Below are 23,964 nucleotides of genomic sequence, written 5' to 3' on the forward strand. Positions count from 1 at the left end.
AAACCAGGCAAATACCCCTTAAGTCTCATGATCCTCATTTTTCAAGAAACCATGTAAACCACCCTTCACGCAATATTATAAAAATAACTCTAGTTCTATAAACAAGTGCCGGTTATATTTCAAGACAGTAGTAACTATTGTTAGGTGCTATTTTTAAATGCAAATAAAACGTATAAATGATTTTCATTTTCCTTTCTATTCCATTAAGATAAATTAACACCTGCAGATGAAAGAGAAAGAAGAACAAGAGTTAAAATTGTTCTCAAACAAAATCAGTTTAATTAGCTAAGTATCATGCACAATAACCTTAACAGATCTACAATTGAGCAATGGTAAGGCCACCAATCAGGAAAAGGCTCTATAATGCATTTGAAAGGCCTACAATGTTTATTCAAAATACAGATGAACATTTATGATATACATGTATTGTGGGTGACAAATACACCGGAAGTTAGATCACAGAGAAAATGCTATCAGAGGTTATTCCTGTAGGACCCAACCATGTCCCACTGGTTAATGTTAACATGAGAATGACCATGCCTGTACATTCCTTACATTCAACCCCACATACACAATTCCTTTCCTTGCTCAAAACATCTTAAATAAGACCAACAAAGAGAAGTTTGAATATATTCTAAATATCAATCAGTAGAACCTAAATGTTTAACTTTGCATTCTTTGAGAAGCAATTAATATTAGATATCTGAAAATATCTCATAAAAAAATAAAACACATAACAGCCACACAGGTAATCAATCTTTCAAAAAAAATCTAAGAACTTTGAAACAGCTACACATGAATGTTCCTCACCTGCCAAGGCTCTCTGTGTAGCTGTTTTACAATTCTTAGACATGTATGTGATATGTAATTTACACAATCTGAATCATTTTCATATTTAGTAAACAAAAATTTAAAAAGTTGATGTAGTGGCCGGACGTGGTGGCTCACACCTGTAATCCCAGCACTTCGGGAGGTCAAGGCGGGTGGATCACCTGAGGTCAGGAGTTCAAAACTAGCCTGGCATGGTGAAACCCTATATCTCTACTAAAAATACAAAAAATTAGCCGGGCATGGTGGCAGGTGCCTGTAATCCCAGCTACTCAGGAGGCCGAGGCAGGAGAATCACTTGAACCCAGGACGTGGAGGTTGCAGTGGGCCGAGATCACGCCATTGCACTCCAGCCTGGGCAACAAGAGCGAAACTCTGTCTCAAAAAAAAAAAAAAGTTGAGGTAGTTTCAACTTTACACTTTGCCCACATGAGCAGCTGCCTTCTGGGAATTCCTGTACTCCTCATCTTCCCAGTGGAGGTTCATAATAGCCTCCCAGTCTTAAGTCCCCCTTTCTCCCTTTATGTAGTTACAGTCTCTGTGGCAGAGAAGGGAAAGCCTCTCGCAGGTCCCAGCAACACCAGGCTGCATGCTGGCGTGAGCCAACTCCCAGGAATTTGGGCCAGCAGAGGCATCCAAGAGCAGGGAGGGCAAGAGTTGGAAACGGTAAAGGGTACCCCCCTCTCCCTGCCCCCAAAGGCAATGCTTTCCTTCTCGGCATCCAACCTTTGACTTTCCTCATTCCCCAGCTGCTGTCTCAGGGACTCATGGTCTCCTGGCCAAGCCACCTCCCCTACACTGCTAACAGTCCTAAAGCTCTGGGACTAGGAGGGTGGGACAAGGGGAGCCCCAGTTCCAAAACTGAATTGGAGAAAGATCTTTCATGACCAAACATAATATGAGTGTCTTTTCCTAAAAACAGGGTGGTTTCATGCTGCTTAGTCTAGTATGGCATACCAGTTCTGTATTTTGAGTGCATTTTGGATTATATAGGCATCTGTGAGCTGGCTGGCAACTTACCCCCAAATGGCACTGCTTTTGTAAGAAAATACATACCAAAGACTAAATTTTCAAAAATACAGAAGAGATCTGTTAGCTTACACTATAGTTCTAAGACCCCAGATAGGTAGAAAATAAAATGGTCCTTACTTCATCAAAAGTGAGAAAAGTCAAGATATTGCTCCCTCATGCTAGAGACCAATGGGTTGTATAAAGCAGTATTACCGATATTGAGGATTTCGTGCCCAGACTCCAGTTCCAACTGAGGCTCCAACAATGACCATTAACTTCCACAGCCATATTGGAGCAAAGACAGCCCAGTAACTCCACTGTATGATGCCATCCAAACGAAGGGCCAGCAGCACAGAGAACAGCAGCAGACAGGCATAGATGAGGAATTTACTAGGAGAAAAGTAAAACGATTAAGGAGGATTCACTTTTATAAATATGTGATACTGAAATGGGGAGTAATAAGAGCCACATTTGTCAGCAAGTAAAAGGAGTCATTAACTCAACAATCATTTATTGAAAAGGTCTATGGGGCAGACATAATGTGTTGGGAATAAAAGAAACATAAAGAAGACTAAAATAAGTCTCCTGCTTTCTAAGGCTTCCTCATAGAAGGAAGACCACACAGAAACATATAATACAGCACGATGTTTGTGATGAGAGCTTGGAAGAGGAAATACAGATTGTGTCTGAGGCACTCAGAAGCAGAGATGTGGTGACCCTAGAGCTGGTTCCAGAGGGCAAGTAGGAAGCTGCCAGGCAGGAAAGCAAGTGAGATGAGGAAGTATTCCAGGCAGAAGGAACTAGCTATACCAAGACATAGAGACTGGAAAAGGCTGACATGCTCTGAAAATGGTCAAGTTCTATCACTTACTGATTCTATTTCTAAAAAGGCAGCCATCTGTCATATTCATATGGCATGAACATTTTAGTGTATGTATTATACTTTCCATGAATGAATAAATTACACATACACACATGCTCACGTCTCATATAAAAGGGAATTGCTACAGAGGATGTCCTTGAAATAATTAGAAATTATACTCTTGAGGACCTCTATTTCCAGCCTTGACTTAATAATAGGAATATAATTTACCTTCCCGCCTAAATAAGAAACTTGATACAGTCTACAAAAGAACAGTTTTCAGACATTGACAACAGGCAGTGGAGAACAGGTGGGAGGGAGGAAATAAAGGAGGTAAACCCTACTATTGCCCCAGTTTGCAGATCAGAGGCAGTTTCCAGGCTGCAGCAAGAAAGTAGTTAAAACTCAACCCTGTCAATAACTATATTAAATATAAATGGCCAACTGAAAGACAAAGATGATCAAATTGGATAAGTAAGCAAGACAACTATATGCTGTCTATAAGAATCCCACTTTATCTATCTATAAAGACATAGATAGATTAAAAGCAAAAGGAAAGAAAAAGTTATACCAAATAAACACTAACCAAAAGAAAGCTGGAATTACTATATTAATATCTGTTTAGTCTTCCATTGCTGCTGTAACAAATTACCACAAACAGCTTAAAACAACGTAAATTTATTATCTCACAGTTCTGTATGACAGAAAGCCAGACGGGCTTGGTTGGTTTCTCTACTCAGAATCTCACAAGGCTGAAATAAAGATGTCTGTTGGAGGAATGCTTGTCAGGGGACTCTGGCAGAATCTACTTCTAAGCTCATTCAGGTTGTTGGCAGAATGCAGTTTCTTGTGGTTGTAGGACTGAGGTACATGTCTCTTTGCTTGCTGTCACCTGGCAGCTGATCTTAGATAGTAGGGGCCTCTCTTGGGTCCTTGTAAATAGGCCCCTACATCTCAAAGCCAGTAACAAGCTATAGCATATTCAATCTTCTCATGCTTGGGATGTTTTCTCACTTCTTCTGCCATATCGCTTCTGCTTCCAGTGAGAGAAAGTTCTCTGCTTTTAAGAGTTCATGTGATGAAACTGGGTCCACCTGGTTAAGCCAGGCTACTCTTCCTATTTTAAGGTCCATAACTATGGTAGGCAGAATTCTAAAGAAGTTTCCCAGGATTCCTGTCCCCTGATTATTCAATCAAACACTAATCTAAGTAATACTGTTAAGGGACTTTGCAGATGGAATTAAGGTTACTAATCAGCTAACTTTACAATAGGAAGATTATACTGGAGTATTCAGGTGTGCCCAGTGAAATCACATGAGCCCTTAAAGCAGAAGAGTAAGTCGGAGAGATGTGGTGGAAGAGAGATGAGGCAGAAGTCAGAGAGATTCCAGACTTGAGAAGGATTCAGCCTGTTACTTCTGGCTTTGAACATGGAGGTAAGGAACCATGAGCCAAGGAATGCAGGCAGGCTTCAGAAGCTGAGAATAACTCACAGCTGACAGCCAGCAAGGTAAAGGGGACCTCAGCCCTACAACCCCAAGGAACTAAATTCTGACAATAGCCCAAATGTGCTTGAAAGCAGATTAATCCCTGGAGGCTCCAGAAAGGAATAGAGCCCTCCTGACACTTTGATTTTGACCCTGTGAAACTAGGCAGAAGACCCATCTGAGTCACGTTGTACCCGGACTTCTGACCTAAAGAACTGAGAGTAATTTGTCATGGTAACAGCAGAAACTAATGCTAATAAATATAGCTTCAAAGTCCCCTTTGCCGTGTAAAATAATAACATATTCACAGGTTTCAGGGCTTAGGGCCTGGGTATCTGCGTATTTGTGGGGGTGGGGCATTCTGCCTACCACAACATAAGACACATTTTTGTCTTTGTTGACAAAAATATATTTTTGAACAAGGACTATTTCCAGGGACAAATAGAGGCACTTCATAATGATAAAGGGGTCAATTTGTCATATGCCTAATAACAAAGTTTCACAATACATGTAGAAAGTACTGATCAATCTAAAAGGAGAAATAAAAAAATCAAACCGTTATAAATGGAAATTAACATTCCTTTCTTAGTAACTAACAGAACACATAAACAGAAAATTACTAAGGATATATATGATTGTAGCAACACTATCAACCAACTTGACCTAATTAATATTAATGAGTTCCTCCCAACAAAAGCAAAATACAGATTCCTTTCAAACACACATGGAACATTCACCAAGATAGATTGAATTCTGGGCCATAAAACAAGGCTCAACAAATTTAAAAGGACTGAAATCATACAAAGTAAATAAGTGCAATGGAGTCAAACTAGAAATCAACAACAGAAAAATATCTGGAAAATTCTCAAAATACTTGAAAATTAAATGTCACACTGTGAAATAATCCATAGGTCAAAGACCATGAAGAAAATTGAAAAATATTTTGAACTAAATAAAGGCAAAAACACAATATACCAAAATTTGTGAGATACGCTAAAGCAGTACTTAAGGGAAATTTTAGTATCAAATACTTACATTTGAAAAGACATCAAGTCAATAATCTAAGATTCTATCTTATGAAACTAGAAAGAACATGGAGGTAAGGAACCTCCATGTAAGAAACGGAAGGAAATTTTTAAAAAGTAAAAGGAAAGAAGAAAATGATAAATGTAAGCATATTAATCAATAAAATACAGTAAAAAGGCATTAGAGAAAAAAATCAACAAAACTAAAAGCAGTTTCTTTGAGAAAATAAGAAAATTGGTAAATCTACAGCCAGAATAATCAGTAAAAAGAGTAGGCTCAAATTACTAATATCAAGAATGAAAGCAGGGATATCACTACAAATCCTAAAAATACTAAAGGGATAAGTAGGGGATATTATAAACAACTTTATGCCAGGAAATTTCTTGAAACAAAGACATGGAAACTGCAATTCTAGTTAAAACCTTTTTCACAAAGAAAATGTCAGGCCATGGCAAAATCTACCAAACATTTAATGAGGAAATAGCACCAATTCTTCACAAACTCTTGCAAAAAAGATAAGGGGGGAACATTTCCCAATTTATTTTATGAAGCCAGCATTACCCTGATAACAAAACTGACAAAGAAAGAAAACTACAGACCAATAATCTCTCATGAACAGAGATGCAAAAATCCTCAAAAGATTTTAGCCAACTGAATTCAGCAATATATAAGGATACTACATTTTGACTAAGTGTGGTTTAGCTAGGATTGCAAGATCACAATCTTGGATTAACATTTGAAAATCAGTTAGCAACCTTCGTGGTATTAGCAGGCTGAAAAAGAAAAATCACATGATCATCTCAATAGTTGTGTAAAAAGCATTTGACGTAATTTGCTACCCATTCAAGTTAAAAGCGCTAAACAAATTAGGAATAGAAGAGCATCTATGAAAAACCTGCAATTATAATGCTTAATGGTGAGAGACTCAATACTTTCCCCTTAAGACAGGAAACACAGCAAGTATGTCCACTTCAACACATCTATTCAACATTGTACTAAAGGTCCTAGCCACAACAATAAGATGATAAAAAGAAATTAAAAGAATATAGTTTTAAAAGAAAGAAGTAAACCTGTCATTATCTACAGACAACATGATTTTCTGTGTAGGAAATCCTAAGTAATCTACAAAAAAGCTAGTAGATCTGGTAAGTGAATTGAACAAAATTGAAGGATACAAGGTAAATGTACAAAAATTATTGCATTTCTATATAGTAGCTATCACAAATTGGAAACAGAAATTTAAAAATATGTATCATTTACTGCAACTTTCCTATAAATGTATAACTATTCAAAAATTAAAAGTTTATGAAAAATGCACCATTTACAATAGCATCACAAATATAAAACACTTAGGGATAACTGTAATAACATATATGCAAAACCTGTATACTGAAACCTACAAAACACTGGTAGGACTGTGGGGAAGCTAATAAACAACAGAAATTTATTCCTCACAGTTCCAGAGGCTGGAAGTTGGAGATCAGGATGCCAGCATGGCTGGGTTCTGGCAAGGGCTGCCTTCTGGGTGGCAGATGGCAGACTTCTCATACCCTTCATATGGTGAAAAGAGAGTGAGCTAGCTCTCTCTCTGGTCTCTTTTTATAAGGGCACTAGTTCCAACCATGAGGGTTCCACCCTCATAAGCTAATCACCTCCCAAATGCCCCGCCTCCAAATACCATCACATTGGGGATTAGAGTCAACTTGTGATTTTTGAAGGGACACATTCAGTTCATAACTGCCAAGAAAAATTAAAGATCTAAATAAATGGAGAAAAATACTGTGTTCATAGAACACTCAATACTGTTAAGATTTACATCCTCTGTGTATTAGTTTCCTATGGGTGCTGTAACAAACTACCACAAAATTGGTGACTTAAAATGGCACACATTTATTATCCTGAGGCCAGAGGTCCAAAAAGGGTTTCACTGGGCTAAAATCAAGATGTCAGCAGGACCTACTCCTTCTGGAGACTCTATGGGAGAATCTATTACTTGTTTTTTCCAGTTTCCGGAGCTGTATTCCCTTGGCTCACGGCCCCTTTCTCTATCATCAAAACCAGCAGCATAAAATCTTCAAATCTCTCTCTCTGTTTCCACACTGCCTTCTCCTCTTAATATTATCTCCCTCTTTTAAGAGAACCTGTGATTGATTGCATTTATTGCCCCACTTGGATAACCCCATCATCTTAAGATCTTTAACAGGTTCCATGGAAGTGGGTATCTTTGAGGGCCATGATTTAGCCTACCACACACACCAAATTAACCAAATTATTTTAAAGAATCAATACAATCCCAGTGAAAATTGGGAGCCAGCAGGTTCTTCTGTAGAAATTGACATACTGACTTTAAAAGTCATATGACAGTGCAAAGGACCTAGAATGGGCAAAACAATTCTGAGAAAGAACAAAGTTGGACAATTTATACTATGTGCTTTCAAAGCTTCCTATAAAGCTACAGTAGTAAACACAATGTAGTACTGGCATAAGGATAGATATATAGAACCTACTAGAGAGTTGGAAAACAGACCCACACATATAGAGTCAGTTAATTTTCCACAAAGGTGCCAAAGCAATTCAATGGAGAAATAATTATGTTTCAGTAAATGGTGGTACAACTGGATAAATGAGCAAAGTACACCTTGACTCTTAACCTCACAACATATACAAAAATTTATGTGACATGGATCATAGACCTAAATATCATACACAAAACTATAAAATGTCCAAAACACACATGAAAAAAAATACTTGCAACCTAGGGTTAGGCAAACATTTCTTACATGGGATATTAAATTGGACTTCTCCAAAATGAAAAACTCTTACTCTCCAAAAGATATCTATCATCAAGAAAATGACAGCCAAGCCACAAACCGGGAGACCATACTCTGAAAACATGTATCTGACAAAGTAACCTGTATCCAGTATATAAAAAGGACTTTTACAACTAAAAAAATAAGCGAACAACCCGATTAAAAATGGCCAAAAAATTCAGAGACATCCCATCAAAGAAGGCATACAAAAAGCAAATAAGCACACAAAAAATACTCAGTATTTTCAGATGTTAGGACAATACAAACTAAAACCACAATGAGATAAGATTACACACACACTAGATCTCTTATATATGCTGGTGGGAATGCAAAATAGTACAGCCACTTTAGAAAACATTTTGGAAGTTTCTTATACAGTTAAGCGTATATTTATTCTATGGCCCAGCAATCCCACACCTAGGTATTTTACTCAAGAAAAAGGAAAACGTATGTCCACACAAAGGCTTGTATTCAAATATTCAAAGAAGCTTTATTCATAATTGCCACTGGTAACAACTCACATATCCATAAACTGGTGAATGGTTAACCCAATTTTGGTATACCCATTCAATGGAATACTAATCAGCAGTAAACAGTAACAAACTATGGATGAAAACAACAACACTGATGAATCTAAAATGCACTATAAGTAAAATAATTCAGATGGAAAACACAAGATACTGTACAATGCTACTTATTTGACATTCTGGAAAGGGCAAAACTCTAGACACAGAAAACAGATCAGTGTGGTTACAGATAAGGAACAGAAAGCTTAGATGTTAAATAACTTGGCTAAGAGCTCAGAGTTGGGAGTCAAACCATTTGACTCCAAAATCCTTCTAATTGAGTATTATACTATCCTGGCTTTACACTGATAAATGAACATGTTTAGAAAAGCATCTGAATAAATATCCGCTGAGCAGCTAACAGGTCTCCACTCGGGAAGATTAAGGATAGTCTTTATACTCTTTTGCTTATGATATCTGAGTTTTCTGTAAGGTACATGTACTGTTTTTGTACTATGAAAAATAACACAAGAAACTTCGATTGGAAAAAAGGGAGGAGGGTTGTAAGAAGACGGGACCTACAAAATTAAACTCGGAAGCAAGCCTCCAAGAAAGAAAACTGCGCCGGGAAGATCATGAGATTCAGAGGGGTTGCTAACAAAAATATACATAGCATCACTGTGTCATGGTATTCTTACCCATAAAGTTAGGGCGATAATATGTACCTCATAAGGTGGCTACGAATATAAGATAATACGTATAACAAGTGCTTTGTATAAAGCACTAAATCAGTGGCTCTCAAAGTTTTTAGTATCAAAAATTTTGGCGTTTAACTCTTAAAAAGAACTCCTTTTCAGTCTTAACAATTACTGAGGATCCCAAAGAGCTCTTGTTGATATGGGTTATCCCTATTGGTATTTAATATTTATGATACAGTGGTTATTCAAAAAATACCTACTCTTCAAAGGTAGTAATAAATACATTACATACTAACATAAATAACATTATTTAAAAACATTTCCAAAACCAACACAAATTTAGTGAGAGTAGCAGCACTGTTTCTACAGTTTAGCAAAATTTTTAATGTATGATTTCAAAGAAGACACCTAGATTCTAATATCTACATTTACATTCATTCTGTTGCAATACATTGTTTTGGTTCAAGTATACAAAGAAAATCTGGCCTCACAGAGATGTGTAGTTAGAAAAGAACTATTTTAATAGCTCTTTCAGATAATGGTAGATGTTCTTCAACAGGACACTAAAACTCAACAAGTGGTAGTTTCTTAAAGGTTAACTATGATGTGGAATCTGAAATCGTATCAATGATCTTTTTGTACTTTGCTACACTGAAATCCACTAGTCTCTCTTATACTTTCAATGAATCTTTTAACCCAGCATTATTGTATAATACAATGTAGGTCGACTGGAAAATATTGGTTTACTGAGTTATAAAGATCTTTCAAATGTTGACACATTTCATATACAATAGCAAAAAAAAATCATATTACTTACTATCTCCACCAACTTCATCAGAAATATTTTAATTACTGGGAGGTTGTCAAGCTCATGGTAGTAGATACAACTTTTCAAAAATTCTGGTTTTCCCATGAAAGATCAAATTTTACCATTTACGAAAAATACCATGAGTTGTTTTCCTTGAAGGTTTGCTTCCTGCATTTTCAAGAAAATGTCTGCCAAACACCATAACACAAATAACCACAGTCTTGTCTGTCAGTTGTCCTTCCAAATAAAAATGATACTCCATGAAAACAGCAGCTTGTAACTCAGGCACACACGTTTTTCCTTGAGTCAACCATTGCACTTCAGCATACAGCAGGCCTTTATGCATTCTTCCCATTTCATCACATGGAATATTAAACTAGATGTGCATTCAGGGGTCAAGATTAAATGAGATTAATATTTTTCTGCTTTATCAAAGACATTCGTAAGTGAAGCTGGCATTTTCTTTTAACTGCAAGTCCAGCACGTAGTGGTGAAGAATCCAGTGACAGAAGACGAGTGCAGCTGGTGCCACTGTCCTGATTTGTGCTCCGGCACCAGCTGTTTGATGCACCACTTCTGCACCACCAGTGCCAATGTCGACCAAGGCAAAGAATGCCTTAGTATTTTAATTTTGATTCTGCAGATACCTGGAAAGGGTCTCAAGGCCCACCCCCAAGGTCTGTGGGAAACAGTCTGATAACCAGCGTACTCAATACACATTAGTTAATATTATTAATACTCAAAAACAAAAACAGGCTTTTATAAGCTGCTACAAAGAGAGAACATTTAAAGAAACCAAGATAAAAATGACTTCATCCCTTAGACTTTGGACAAGAAGAGAGCCTGTGTCAACGTGGGGTGGAGCGGGATTCACAAGTTAATAGAAATGGAGTTATCACCACAATTACAGTACACCATTAGTAGAGGCAGAAGTTTTCTCTCTTAAAGCAGAGGGGAATATTCCAAAATCTAAAAAAATCAGAACCAACTTGTCAACTAAAGCCTGTGGCTACAAATATAATTACCAGAAACAATGGACTTGAAAACAGACTATTTAAAAAAGAAATTAGTGGATTCAAACATTAACAAATGCTAAGATAATGACAGACACAGGATTCATATGTAAATTAGATAACATGTACAGGTAATTTTTATCCTAAAGGATTTTCAGACTATAAATAAAAAGTGAATTTGTGGGGGGCAGTGGTAAATGCTGTAAGCTAACTTCATTATCCTCTGTAAAACAGCTTCCTTATCTAATAAAAAAAGAGTAGTGGAACTAAAGAAAAGAGAAGTACCAAAATGTTTTAAATGTTGGAAAAGTGATTATTTTATGTGGTTTTTGACATAATTTAAAGGAAACTTACAATTTTATGTCTATTACATGAAAAATAGAAAACAAGATAAACTTACAAAAGGACACACAAAATATAATTCATGATTCAAATACTAGGGTCAGAAAAATATACATGGGCTGAATGTTCTCTTATTAATTTCCTATTGCTACCATTCAAAACTGCCACAAACCTAGTGGTTTAAAAAGCATAAACCTAGTGGTTTAAAAAGCATAACCCTTACAATTCTGAAGGTCAGAGTCCAATATGGGTCTTGCTGGGCTAAACCTGAGGTGTCAGCAGGACTATGCTACTGAAGGCTCTAGGAGAGAATGTTTCTTTGCCTTTTCTAGCTCTAGAGGCTGCCACATTCCTTAGCTCATGGCCCCTTCCTCCATCTTCAAAGTCACCAATGGAGAATGCAGTTCTCCTCATACTGAATCACTCTGACCTCCTTTTCTGTCTCCCTCTTCTATATTTAAGGACCCTGTAATTACATTGGGCTCAGCCAGAGAATCCAGAATAATCTATTTTAAGGTCAGCTGATGAGCAAACTTAATTCCATCTGCTACCTTAATTCCCCTTTGCCATGTAACAGAACATATTCCCTGGTTCCACGGATTAGGATGTGGACATACTTGGGGGGTCATTATTCTGCCTACCACAACTCTGTAAAAAGAAAAGTTGCTTCCTAGATTAAGAAAGTAAATCTGTTACATTCAAGAGTTTCGCTTGGAACCAAAGTCAAAAGTCGAACCAACTAACAGAAATCAGATGACAGAGGTTTAGCATGCCTGGATGAAGACAAGAGCAACAATTTACTATCTTTAAAATTAGATAAATTAGATTTCAAAGCCAAAATTATTAAAATGCTAAAAGGACTAATAAGGAAAACCTAAATAACAAAAACCTAACAACAGGCCTATGGAATATGGAAATAATTTTACAATTTTTAAGGATACACAGAAATATTTTAATTGTGGGCTTCCTCATGCTACTCTTAAATCATGACAGATAAAACAGATGAAGTTCCTAAGGAAAATACGGAAATGAACACAAGAGTAGATTTAAAAAACAGCAAGGTTATATGAAGAGAATTAAGTAGCAGAATGAGAAAATTTAAAAACCAGCAAGGTTATATGAAGATAATTAAGTAGCAGAACAAGAAAACATACTTTCTTTACATACATATAGTTTTTCCAGGGAGAAAAAAAGGATCACAGGGCAGCAATACACAATAAACACACATCTAATTAACAATTTTTAAAAATATTTGAGTGCCTGAAATGTGTGAGATACATAAAAAGGAGCAACAATGCGTTCACTCAAGGTGCTCAGACTAATAGGAATAGAGGGAGGTGATGTATCAACAAGTAACTACATATGGTAAACCAGGGGACTTGGAAGATTAATTTCCCTGGGAGAGCTGGGAAGGGAAGTGGAATCTGGGCAACAAGTTAGGAACAAGGAATTCCAGACAAAGGGAATAAGATGCTTTCCAATTTTTTAAAATTATTTTTATTTATTATGGATACAAAACAGTTGTGTCTATTTATGGGGTACATGTGATACTGTGATGCAAGCATACAATGTGTAATGATCAAATCAGAGTAACTGGGATATCCATCACCTCAAGCACTGATCACTTACTTGTGTTAGGCACATTTCAATTCCACTCTTTGAGTTATTTGCAAATATACATTATTAACTATATTTGCCCTCTTGTGCTACCAAACACTAGATTTATTATTTCTATCTAACTGTATTATTGTACCCATTGCCCGTCCCCTCTTTATACTCCCCTCTCCAATTCCAGCAGACTGGAACACACAGAATACTTTCTATAAATCGTGGTGGGTAGGTAGGGTGCTGCAGAGACAGGAGAAAGGGCACTGGGGGGAATAAGCCAGAAGTTGGTTGTGGTAACATGGTAGGGGAATGTGAATATCAAGGTAAAGTCCTTGGAATTTATTAATAGGTAATATGGGGCCACTGCAGATTTTCTCAACAAAAGAGTGACAGAAGATACATACGAGTGTGTAAGGTAGACTGTAATCAGTAGAGACCAGAGGTAGACATTTTATACGATTCATAAAAAAACTGACAAAAAATGGATCATTTTCAATACTGATTTGTTAAGCAATTTAGTAGAGTTGACGAGATCTTTTGCATACATTTTATTTAAGCCTCATGTTCCTCATAAGCAAAATGCAGATACCTCTATCAGACAGTGCTAAGGATTTAATAACCTATCAGAAAACATTTATTGCAGGACTTGGCACCAAACAGTTAACACTAGATCAATGTAAATTTCCTTCCTTAAATAATTATTGTCAAGGATGAAAGAGAACACTATTATGGAATATTTAAAATATTGCTAAAATACAATTGAAACATAAAAACACCTGGGCAGCTGCCAAAACAAAACTCAGAGAAAATGTGTTCATTTCAAATGTTTAAATAAAAGTAGAAAACAAAGAAAAAAAAGAGACAAAAGAAAACTAGTAAACTGAGTTTCTAAGAAATTTGGGGAAAAAGCCGAAACATGAAAATAATAAAACTAAAAGTAGAAATATAGATATAAAAATGAAACTAATCTGTAATCCCAACAGCTAACTTTTTAAAAAAATTAAACTACAAAGTTGATCAAGTAAAATAAAGTAATATAATCAGAAAGTTCAAAAGATGTAATTCATACACACTCCTAGTTGGGGAAAGAAAGAATAGTATCTTAACTATATCAATATATTTGCAAGCAAAGTGTAAAAGGTGACTGCATAGCCAAAAGAAAATATCAAGCCTGATTTGCAAAAGAATACACAATAATATGCAATAATACAGTGATAAGAAAATGTATTTACAAAAATAAGTTATGGCTATAGCCTAAACTACTTTGAGTTACTTTTCAAGAAACATTCAGACCAGATTCCAAGTATAAAAATAGACTGCTTAATTATCCACAAACCTGGGAGAAATGGGAGGTTCTGGTTTAACATTAACCACTATTTCTTAAAATTCACTTTTCCAGTTACACCTTTAGAATGATTTATTCCACTCTCATTTGAATCTGTAGTGTTAGTATATGATGAATCACTAAGTAGTGCCACCTGGGCCAAAGCTAGTATCCTCTGAAATTTATATGGAGCTTTCTGCTCAGGCTCAAATTCCCTCTCTCCACTTTGCAGGGTTGGGAGAATAGGGAGGGAGAAAAGGAAGAAGGGAGGGAGAGAGAGAATATACACAGCAAAGCAATGATGACTCTGAATGTAAAAGTTCTAGTATCTGTTTTCTGCATATCATAAGAATGCAGCTGGACTCTTTTTAGACCTATCAGTTTTTTTTCCAGTGAAAGCTGCTGGCTTCACTGGAGCACATACACGCGCATTAACACATGCCTGCGTGCACGTACACACGCACAGGCACATACGCACACACAAACTTTGGATGGCACATCCCAGTCTAAAGCTTGACAGAATGGTTTCAAATGACAACCTGACATACTCACAAACTATCAAGGGAATTGCCCCTCTTACATCTTATTAACCAAATTTAAAGTCTTTTAGTAGAGACTTTAGCTGGTTTTATTAAGACGAAAAATGTTTAAAAGCATTTAACCAGTAGATACAAAAAAGCACAAAAGCCAAATAAAAGCAGAGCCCAGGCCAGTAGGAAGACCTGCATTTAAGTTCCTCAACTGCCATTCATCAGCGGTGTGGTCTTGGGTGAGTTATTTTCCCCTAGGTCTGTCTCCTCATCTGATTCCTCCTATACTGATTCATTAAGACAAGGGTATGTGAAAGCACTGTGTAAATGACACATTTTACCCATTCTAGCTTTAGCAGTATTATGAAAGACAAAAGTTCTGCCACATTGTAGATAACAATCTCATTTAGCAATCATTGTTGTCACTATTAGGTCGGAGCTGACAAAGTATAAGTCTCCACTTATAAAGCATCTATCTCCAGAGTTCGAGGCTTTTGTCTTAAATTCCAGTCATCTTGTACAGGCATGACATATCAGGCAAAATAATCAGAAAACTCAAGCTCCATATTAAAAAGCTTAACTTCTGGAGTCCTAGGAAACTATCTAAAACTCCTTCAATCCACTGTCTCTCCTGTACAACAAATATTTCCCAGTGGTAGATGTCTATTTGTACCCAACATCCACTCATTCAGCACCTAATTCAGCACCTCCAAATCCTGGCCCTCAAAGAACACAGCTAAGAACAATGTGTGTGTAATTATCAAGTAATAGGAATGATATTTTTAAAACTGGAAATTATACATTCAAATGAGATTTCTCTCCTTTAACCAGTCCCCTTGGGAGGCAATACAGTAATTCCAATGGTACTTCATTACTCAAATCATCTTTGAAGCTTTCTTCTTGGAAGCACCTTGAGAACCTGCAGTCTGATCTTTTGACTATCCCAAATGGTGCTAAATTTTCACTGAGGGTGGATTCAAATTTTGGAAATGGCGAACAGTCAGTCAGAGCCAAGGTTAGTGAATAAGATGTGTGATCAAACTAGGTGGAACTATTTTGGTTGAAAATGATAGATGATCATAAAGCAATGAGATGGATCTTCTTATGTGATATGTAAACTGACTTTAAAGGGAATTCCAGATGAGCAACAAGGAGTATGAACAATGGAATAGGTTTATACATTCTCTTTCCCCAAGTAACTTCTTTGAATGACAACACTCATTTGGATGTATAAGCGCCACTAAGCGGTTTGTTTTGTTTAATCACTTACAATTTGTAAATAGAGGGTTCCTCATGGGGAAAAGGAGTTGTCACTTAACTATGGCATGGCATGCAGGAAAGAGCACAGGCTTCATGAGACTGATGTGGATTCGAATCTTGACTTAGATTCTCCCTGCCTGTGCAACTTCAGGGAAGTCACAAGCTGTCAAGACTTTAAAATAAGTCTGATACCTAATTTTGTAGGGTTGTTGTAAAGATCATGGATAATGGATGCAAAGCCCCTACATTGGGCCTAGCATGTGGTGGGTACTCAAGAAGTCACAGCTATTATCAACAGCAACATCAGTAAAATCAAGACCATTTTCTGACTGTAGGTGGCTTGAGAGGACAGAACAACAGATAAGCAGTCACTTGAGTGGTAAGTAGTTCATTGACAGTACTGACAGTACACTCGTGCACTGGATACTGCTTTCTTAAAAACAATAACCTGTAAAAAATATTTGCAGTAACCAACACTATGTATTTTTAATTCACACGACACGTCATCTGCAGTGCTCGTACCACACTGACCTCTTCACTACCTGAACATACCAGGCACTATCATGACCCCATGCCTTTGTGTACTTTGTCTCTTCTGAGATACTGAAAGGGGCCAGCCCCTCCACACCTGTGGGTATTTCTCATCAGGTGGGACGAAACTGAGAAAAGAAATAAGACACAGAGACAAAGTATAGAGAAAGAACAATGGGCCCAGGGGACCAGCACTCAGCATACGGAGGACCCGCACCAGCGCTAGCCTCTGAGTTCCCTCAGTATTTACTGATCATTATTTTTACTATCTTGGCAAGGGGAGCGTAGCACGGCAACAGGTGGGGAGGTCAGCAGGGAAACATGTAAGCAAAGGAATCTGTATCATGAATAAGTTCAAGGAAAGGTACTGTGCCCGGATGTGCACATAGGCTAGATTTATGTTTCTCTTTACCCAAACATCTCAGTGTAGCAAAGAGTAACAGCAGTATTGCTGCCAGCATATTTCGCCTCCAGCCACAGGGTGGTTTTCTCCTATCTCAGAATAGAACGAATGGGAATGGTCAGCTTTACACGGAGACATTCCATTCCCAGGGATGAGCAGGAGACAGAAGGCTTCCTCTTATCTCAACCAAAGAGGCCTCCCTCTTTCACTACTCCTCCTCAGCACAGACGCTTTACGGGTGTCGGGCTGGGGGGTGGTAAGGTCTTTCCTTTCCCACGAGGCCATATCTCAGACTGTCTCAGTGGGGGGAAACCTTGGACAATACCCAGGCTTTCTTGGGCAGAGGTCCCTGTGGCTTTCCTCAGTGCACTGTGTCCCTGGTTAATCGAGAATGGAGAATGGCGATGACTTTTACCAAGCATACTGCCTGCAAACATATTGTTAACAAGGTACATCCTGCACAGCCCTAAATCCATTAAACCTTGATTCATTACAGCACATGTTTCTGTGAGCACAGGGTTGGGGCTAAAGTTACAGGTTAACAGCATCTCAAAGCAGAAACAATTTTTCTTAGTACATATCAAAATGGAGTTTCTTATGTCTTCCTTTTCTACATAGACAGTAACAATCGGATCTCTCTTTCTTTTCCCCACAAGATACCCTTCCTACTCTCTGGTCTGACGACAACCCTACAATTCTAGCTCAAAAGTCTGGCTCAAAAGACTAGCTCAATTCAAAATCTAGCTCAAAAGTCATTTCCACTATAGACTCTTCCCTGCCTGCTCAAGACAGAATTAGTGGCTCTGCCATTTGTACTTCCAAGACATTTGGTTTCTTTCTCTGTAGTGCCTCATACTCTATTGAATTCTTATTTCCCTTTCATTTCTGCTTTTTCCACTAGGCTTACGCATTGAGAGGAGGACTATATTCCATTTATTTTTGTACTTAGAGCACCTAGTACATCACTTGGCACGAGATAGGAATCTAGGAGATGTTTGATGAATCAATGTTATAATATACTTTGCAAATAACTGTTAGAGGCCAGGTAGCTGACTTTAGTGAACTATATTACCAGCAATCGCATTCCTTTTTCCTGATTTCAAACAAGAGACAAGATAACTTATATGGACTCCAGAATGTCTTTTGAAGATGGAGCATACAGAAGTTTCCAAACACTACCGATCTCATCAGTACCCCATGCCCACAAGTTGGAACCCCCAGAGCAACATTTCTCAGCCTTTGTTCCAGTCTAGCACACCTGAGGGATACACCACACTCCCATAAGGAGCTCACCACAGATGACTAAGAAAGCCCAGCAGAGTTCTCACAGCCTTCCAGTGCCACATGGCTGCCAGGGTGGAAGGGCCTTCTCTGAACCAGCAACTCCCCCAAAGTAGCAGAAAACTTCAAGGCTCCGTGGTGAGTGCAGGGAGTCCACCTGATGCTATCTACTACCAGATCCCTACCACCTAAAATGCCTCAGAATCAGTTTGCCTATTCTAAGAACAGGGCTCTTTCACTGTTAGGAAGCCTCAGGCATTCAAAGAAGGACTTGTCTGTGGGTCCAGTACATCTGTTTCAGCATGTCTTAACCTGCATAACTAAAAAGCAATTACGAAAAGAAGTTCATGATCAACCAGTTCTGTGCCAGATTGAAATAGGTAGAGTGGGTCAGCTGGCAGCCCTGTACATCTGAGTGTTGACACTTGTGTATCATTCTCTGTCACATTCTCTGTCTAGTTTCCAGAGCCTTGCCAACGCAGCAGTGGGTTCAGACTTACCAAGATCCGAAAGGCTGGAAAGGGGATCTGGAGCCACGACCCATGCCTTGGGGCCTACCAAACCATGACAGTGACTATTTCTAAGACAAAGACATACTCTTCAAAGTAAATATAGCCATATTCTGCCTTAGTGCCATGTTCTCTCCCATCTCTCCAATGGAATGGCTGCACTCTGAAGGTGGGAAAAGTGTGAGAAGAAAGAGAACCAGGCCACGGACCACCAGGAAAGCAGTGATTGAAAGCAGCAGCTCTAGATTTATCTTATAGGCTCTGGAGAGTTATTCACTTATTTACTCCACAAATATTTATTGAGCCAGGTACTATTCCAAGTATGCAGGCTATGATACTGACACAGTCACGGCCTTGACCCCATGGACCTTAAAGTTTAGTTGGGGAGGCAGGTATTAATCAAATAAGCATCCAGACAGACACAAGGGTACAAATATGCACTATGATGGAGGAGTAGTAAATACTGCAGGAACTCTAGAAACACGGAGCAGTAAATCTGGTCAGGGAAGTCAGGAATGCTTCCCTTAGCAAGTGTCAAGTGAGGATAAATAGGAGTTCACTAGGTCTGGAGGAGAGGAAAAGAGAGGGAAACATTCCTGGTAAAGAGAACAGTGTGTGACAAGGTCCTGAGGTAGGAGGGAGATGTTGAATTGGTTCAAAATTAGAGGCAGGGGGCAAAGCAGTAGCATCAAGGTTTGAGTCCCCAGCATAAGGTAACTTCCTGTGTACACCCCTCAGTTTTCTTTCTAGCTATCAAGAAGGCCTTCCTCAGCATGTAAGGAGACTAAAGCACATTGTCAAAAACTAGGAGTGCTCAGGAGACATGAAACACAACCATCTAAAAAACAAATCTGATTTACCAATAATACCTGGCCAATGTCCTCTTGAAATATCTGTAAAATTAAGGAACTCACTACCTCTGGCAACAATGGATCAGGAAAATGGCACAGTATAAAAGACGTTTAAACTTTTCAGGTAGAAATACATTTTAATCCAGGTAGAATTAAGAGATTGATAAATATGTTGATAATTACTACAAATCTGCTCAGATACCAGGTATTCCATTGTAATTTCATATACTAATTTTTTGGGGGTGGAAGGGCTAAAGGAAAAAATGGTTAAAGGTAATATCGGTGCAGCACTATTTTGCTTTGGCAACTCTGTTAGCCTGTTTGATCACTTGAGGCAGTTTCTTGTGGCTTCTAAATTATCTGTCACCTTGCAAACAAGTCACTGTAGCTTTCTATTTGTAAGGCACTTTGTAATCAATCATTAATTGGCCTCCCTACCCTGCTGAGAGATTATACTCATTCTACAGATAAAACGATAGATAAGTGAGTTGCCCAAGGGCACAAAACAATTCAGTTTTTACTTAACTTTCTTATTACCATCTCCAAATAGAAGACACATGGCTTGTCCAGCTACAGCACCAACCCTACTACCCTGCAGACCAATCCTAAGCCCCTGATGCAGCAGAGGAAGGGACTGCAGTTAGTTCTGTTACCTCCTCTATGCCTTCGAGGCCAACAATGATAATGTCTGCACTGTGTTAGAGACACTGGCACTCCAGACCAGAACATGAACTCAAAGTGGAATAAGAGCACACAGAAAGTCACAATGACTCACAAGTTAAAATGTCACCATCCCTAGGGAGACTGCACCCTCAACATACAAATACTCCCCTAAAACTTCCTTTCATCCTCAACAAGCAGCCAAGGCATAGGTCCCCAGAGTTGGCCCCCATAGTACAGCACTGCACAATACTGTAAGGCATCTTAAGTGTCCGAGCCCTTCTTTACCCCTATGCTGAGACCGCCAGCATCTAAAGCACCTAGCATAGGTTACAGCACACAAATGTTTACTGAGCACATGTCCTCCCAACTAGCAAATAAGGGAAATGGATACTCCTTTCGGAGAGTAGTGCATTTAAGAGATCAGTTAGGCCAACTCCTCATTTTACAGAAGAGCCAAAGAAGGGCAGAGAATCACCCAGTTACATATGGCCTGGTCTCCAATCCAAGTCTTTGTGCTCAGTTTAGTTCCACAAACATTTCATATGTGCCTACTATGTGCCAGATACGGTGGGTGGGAGGCGCTGGGGACACTGAGATGAGCAGGAGATGGTCTCAGCTTCAGGGAGCTCACAGTCTGGGGTAAAGAACAGTTACAAAACAGTCGGGCAACTGCAAGGACAGTCGCTTGAGTGCTTAGCCAGTGTTTTCTCCACACTGTCCACTGGGTGTTCCCCATCTGGAAAAGAAGGACAGCAATATCTACTTCCTGCAAATAAACTTGTAGTGAAGACTGATGAGAAAATGAGTATGGAAAATGATCGGGCTCACCCAGAAATGCATTATATAAGGTATTGCCATACCCTGACACTGACTCCAAGGATTCAACAGTGTTTCAGGCATCCGTTCAACAAAGAAGCAAACAAGAGAGGGATGGGCAGAAACCCAAGGAAAACCCCAAGGACTGCGAGGAACTGGAAGAAACAGCTGGGGTGGGGGTAGGGGTCTTGGGTCAAGTGAGACGGCCCTGACGCGGAGAATGGAGGGCCCGCAGCGGGGTGGAAGAGGATGGAACCGACACGAAGAAGTTGGGACACCAATGAGCGACCAAGCAGAGAGGAATGGGGTTCCCTTGGGGCAGGACGGGGTTCGCGGCCGGGCCCTTCCGGCCATGGCCGGGCAGGGGCTGAAAGCACCGGGCACGGGAGGAGGAAGCGGGCGGGCGCCGAGGCCGACTGTTTTGCCTGGGGACCGCTTGCACCCGCAGGGAGGCTCGGGCAGGCGCCCGGGTCCTCGGGCTGCAGCATCTCGCCCGCCGTGCCTCCCCGGAGCCGAACACCAGCCTGCACCCGAGCCCGCAGCGCGGACTCCCAGGGGCGCCAACGACGCCGCCTCACCTCGGGTTGAAGTCCTGGAAGAGGCCCCTCAGGTTCATGGCGGAGAACTTCACCGCGGCGTCCTTCTCCTCCTCCTCCGCACCCCGTGCTGCACAGCCTGCGCCTTACAGCGGGTTCATGGCGCCAGCGCCAGCCGCGTCCACGCTGCTGCTCCCGCTACTGCTGCCGTCCCCGCTGCCGTCGCCGCCGTCGCCGTCGCCGCCGCCCGGAGAAACCTGAGCCACCGCCCCCTGCCCCTCCTTCCGGGCTTCCGTACGGCGGCCGCGCATGCGTCCGGAGCCCCGCCCAGAGCGCTCCTCGCTGAGAGGCCCCCATCCTTGTGTCCGCACGCGACCGGCGGAGGAGATGGTAGGGGGATGGAGGCTGGGAGTGAGCAGGGACCCGAGGAAGGGGATGCTGACGGGCTGAAGGCCTGCAGGGAGGGAGCGCGCCGCCCGGGAGTCTGGCGGGCAGATCTTGGCAGACACCTGTCACCTTGGCCCGCGCTACCTTGTGGAGATTTTCCCCAGTGACGACTGAGCCCTGGGAGTAGTGACAACGAGTGAGACGTTGCATTTTGGCAATGTCATCCCAGGCTTCACCTGTCACATCTGTCAACGACTCCAAAGTTTGGGTACCAACTTCCCTTCCAATTCCCAAGCCAGCGTGTCCAGATATGCTGGCTATTCCCAACTCAAGTTACCTAGCACCAAAGTCACTTCCCGTCCCAACCGCCTTCCCTTCCTGGGTTCCCTTTTTCCCTTAGCAGCAGGCCTATTCGTACGTAGGGGGATATTCAAGCAGGAGACGTGGAAATCATCCTCATTTTTCTAACCCAGTTCAGAGCCTCCTTGGATCCTGTCTAAATTTTGTGGTCACTTCACACCTGACCTCTGCCTCCACTCCAGGCTGCCCTACTTACAAGTACCAGGTTCATCTTCCTTGGGCAAGTCAACATCTTTGAGTCTCAGTTTTTCTCCTCCGCAGAATGGAAATGATAAAAACCTCTTTTCTAAGGGTGTTAGGAAGATTCAGTGAGATCGTGTGCATAACACACTGCCTGGTACATGATAGGTGTACAAAGAATGCTGTTGCTATCTGGTACTCTTTCAGGTGTCAGCCTCCTCAAGGATTTTGTTTGCTTTTGGAATCCAAGAGCAGGACAAGCTCATAGCAGGTGACCTAGTTTACCATCTTCACTTCGGGCAGATTTAAGTTTTCATGAGCACAACAATGCCTTAAACATTAGTCTAATATCATTATGGATAATAGTCATCCTTTGTTGCAATAGCAGAGTTTCACAAATGACAATTTTATACTGTTTAGTCCCAAGAGCAGCTTGAGAGAATCATAATTGCGATAGTCATACTTAGCCTTGATGTATCACCTTTCTTCTGAGAACGTAAAAACATATCATAAGTGGTAATTAAGCTTCCCAACACCCACTGGGGAATGGATATTATTATATGAGCTGATTTTAAGGATGAGTAACCCAAATCAAGTTTTCATCTGCTGAAGCACCAGGACCCTGTCCCAGACTTTTTCACCCATCTTCCTTTCCCATCCTCTGGGTAAAGTCCAATGTGTAGCCCAGAGGAGGTTCTCAATGAACACTCAAATACAGACGAGGAACTAAGGCACAGAGAAGCTTGTATAACAGGCCCTGAGGGAGCCAGCAAGTAAGGGTGAAGGAGCACAGATGCAACTCAGGGTCTAGCTGAACCTGCAGCCCACACTGTTAGAAAGAGGTGCTTGCCAGTGGTCAGATTGGACAGCACCATCTTCATTACCAGTGACCATGCCCCAAGCAGACATGAGAAGATGGTCTGCCAGTTCAGACACTTGAATAACAGGCATCATTGCCCTTTCAAGAGCTTCATAGATAGAGACCAGGCAGGCTCCTCAGAGTCCAGAACCTTGAGGGCAGATGCTACTTTAATGAGATCCCAGGGAGTCCGGGAGCTGAACCACTGCTCTGCAGGCCCACAAGTTCAATTTTAGCAGTTCTTCCAGAGTTGACCAGGCCCTGGAAGCTATCTAGCAAAGGCAACGGGGCACTGATGCACAAATTACTTGTCAGTGTGTTCTTTTGCTCTGACAAGGTAAATTGCCAAGAGGAACATATGAACCTGTCTGTGAGGAAATACAGGAAGAACTGGACTTTCCCAAGGCTTCACATCCCTAGTCTTCAAGAGGTGGATTACCTGGACTGATTCGAGAAGCCCAGCCCTGTACGCTAC

General features: G+C 40.3%; 1 protein-coding gene across 3 annotated transcripts in view; it reads right to left on the bottom strand.

Moving 5' to 3' along the window:
* LOC129475685 (transmembrane protein 185A) overlaps positions 1-22,001 on the bottom strand; it is a 34,402-nt gene extending 12,401 nt beyond the window's left edge. The window contains exons 1-2 of one of the 3 annotated variants that reach the window (XM_055267926.2): positions 21,746-22,001; positions 2,053-2,229 (exon numbers count right to left, since the gene is read on the bottom strand). In XM_055267926.2, coding sequence (XP_055123901.1) covers positions 2,053-2,229; positions 21,746-21,783 — 215 coding nt within the window. In that variant the 5' untranslated portion in view covers positions 21,784-22,001. The remainder of the gene's footprint in view (positions 1-2,052; positions 2,230-21,745) is intronic. The other 2 variants (XM_063635219.1, XM_063635220.1) reach the window with 2 other exon arrangements.
* Between the last annotated feature and the right edge of the window lie 1,963 nt (positions 22,002-23,964).

Source organism: Symphalangus syndactylus, chromosome X, assembly GCF_028878055.3.
Source record: "Symphalangus syndactylus isolate Jambi chromosome X, NHGRI_mSymSyn1-v2.1_pri, whole genome shotgun sequence".
NCBI lineage: Eukaryota > Metazoa > Chordata > Mammalia > Primates > Hylobatidae > Symphalangus > Symphalangus syndactylus.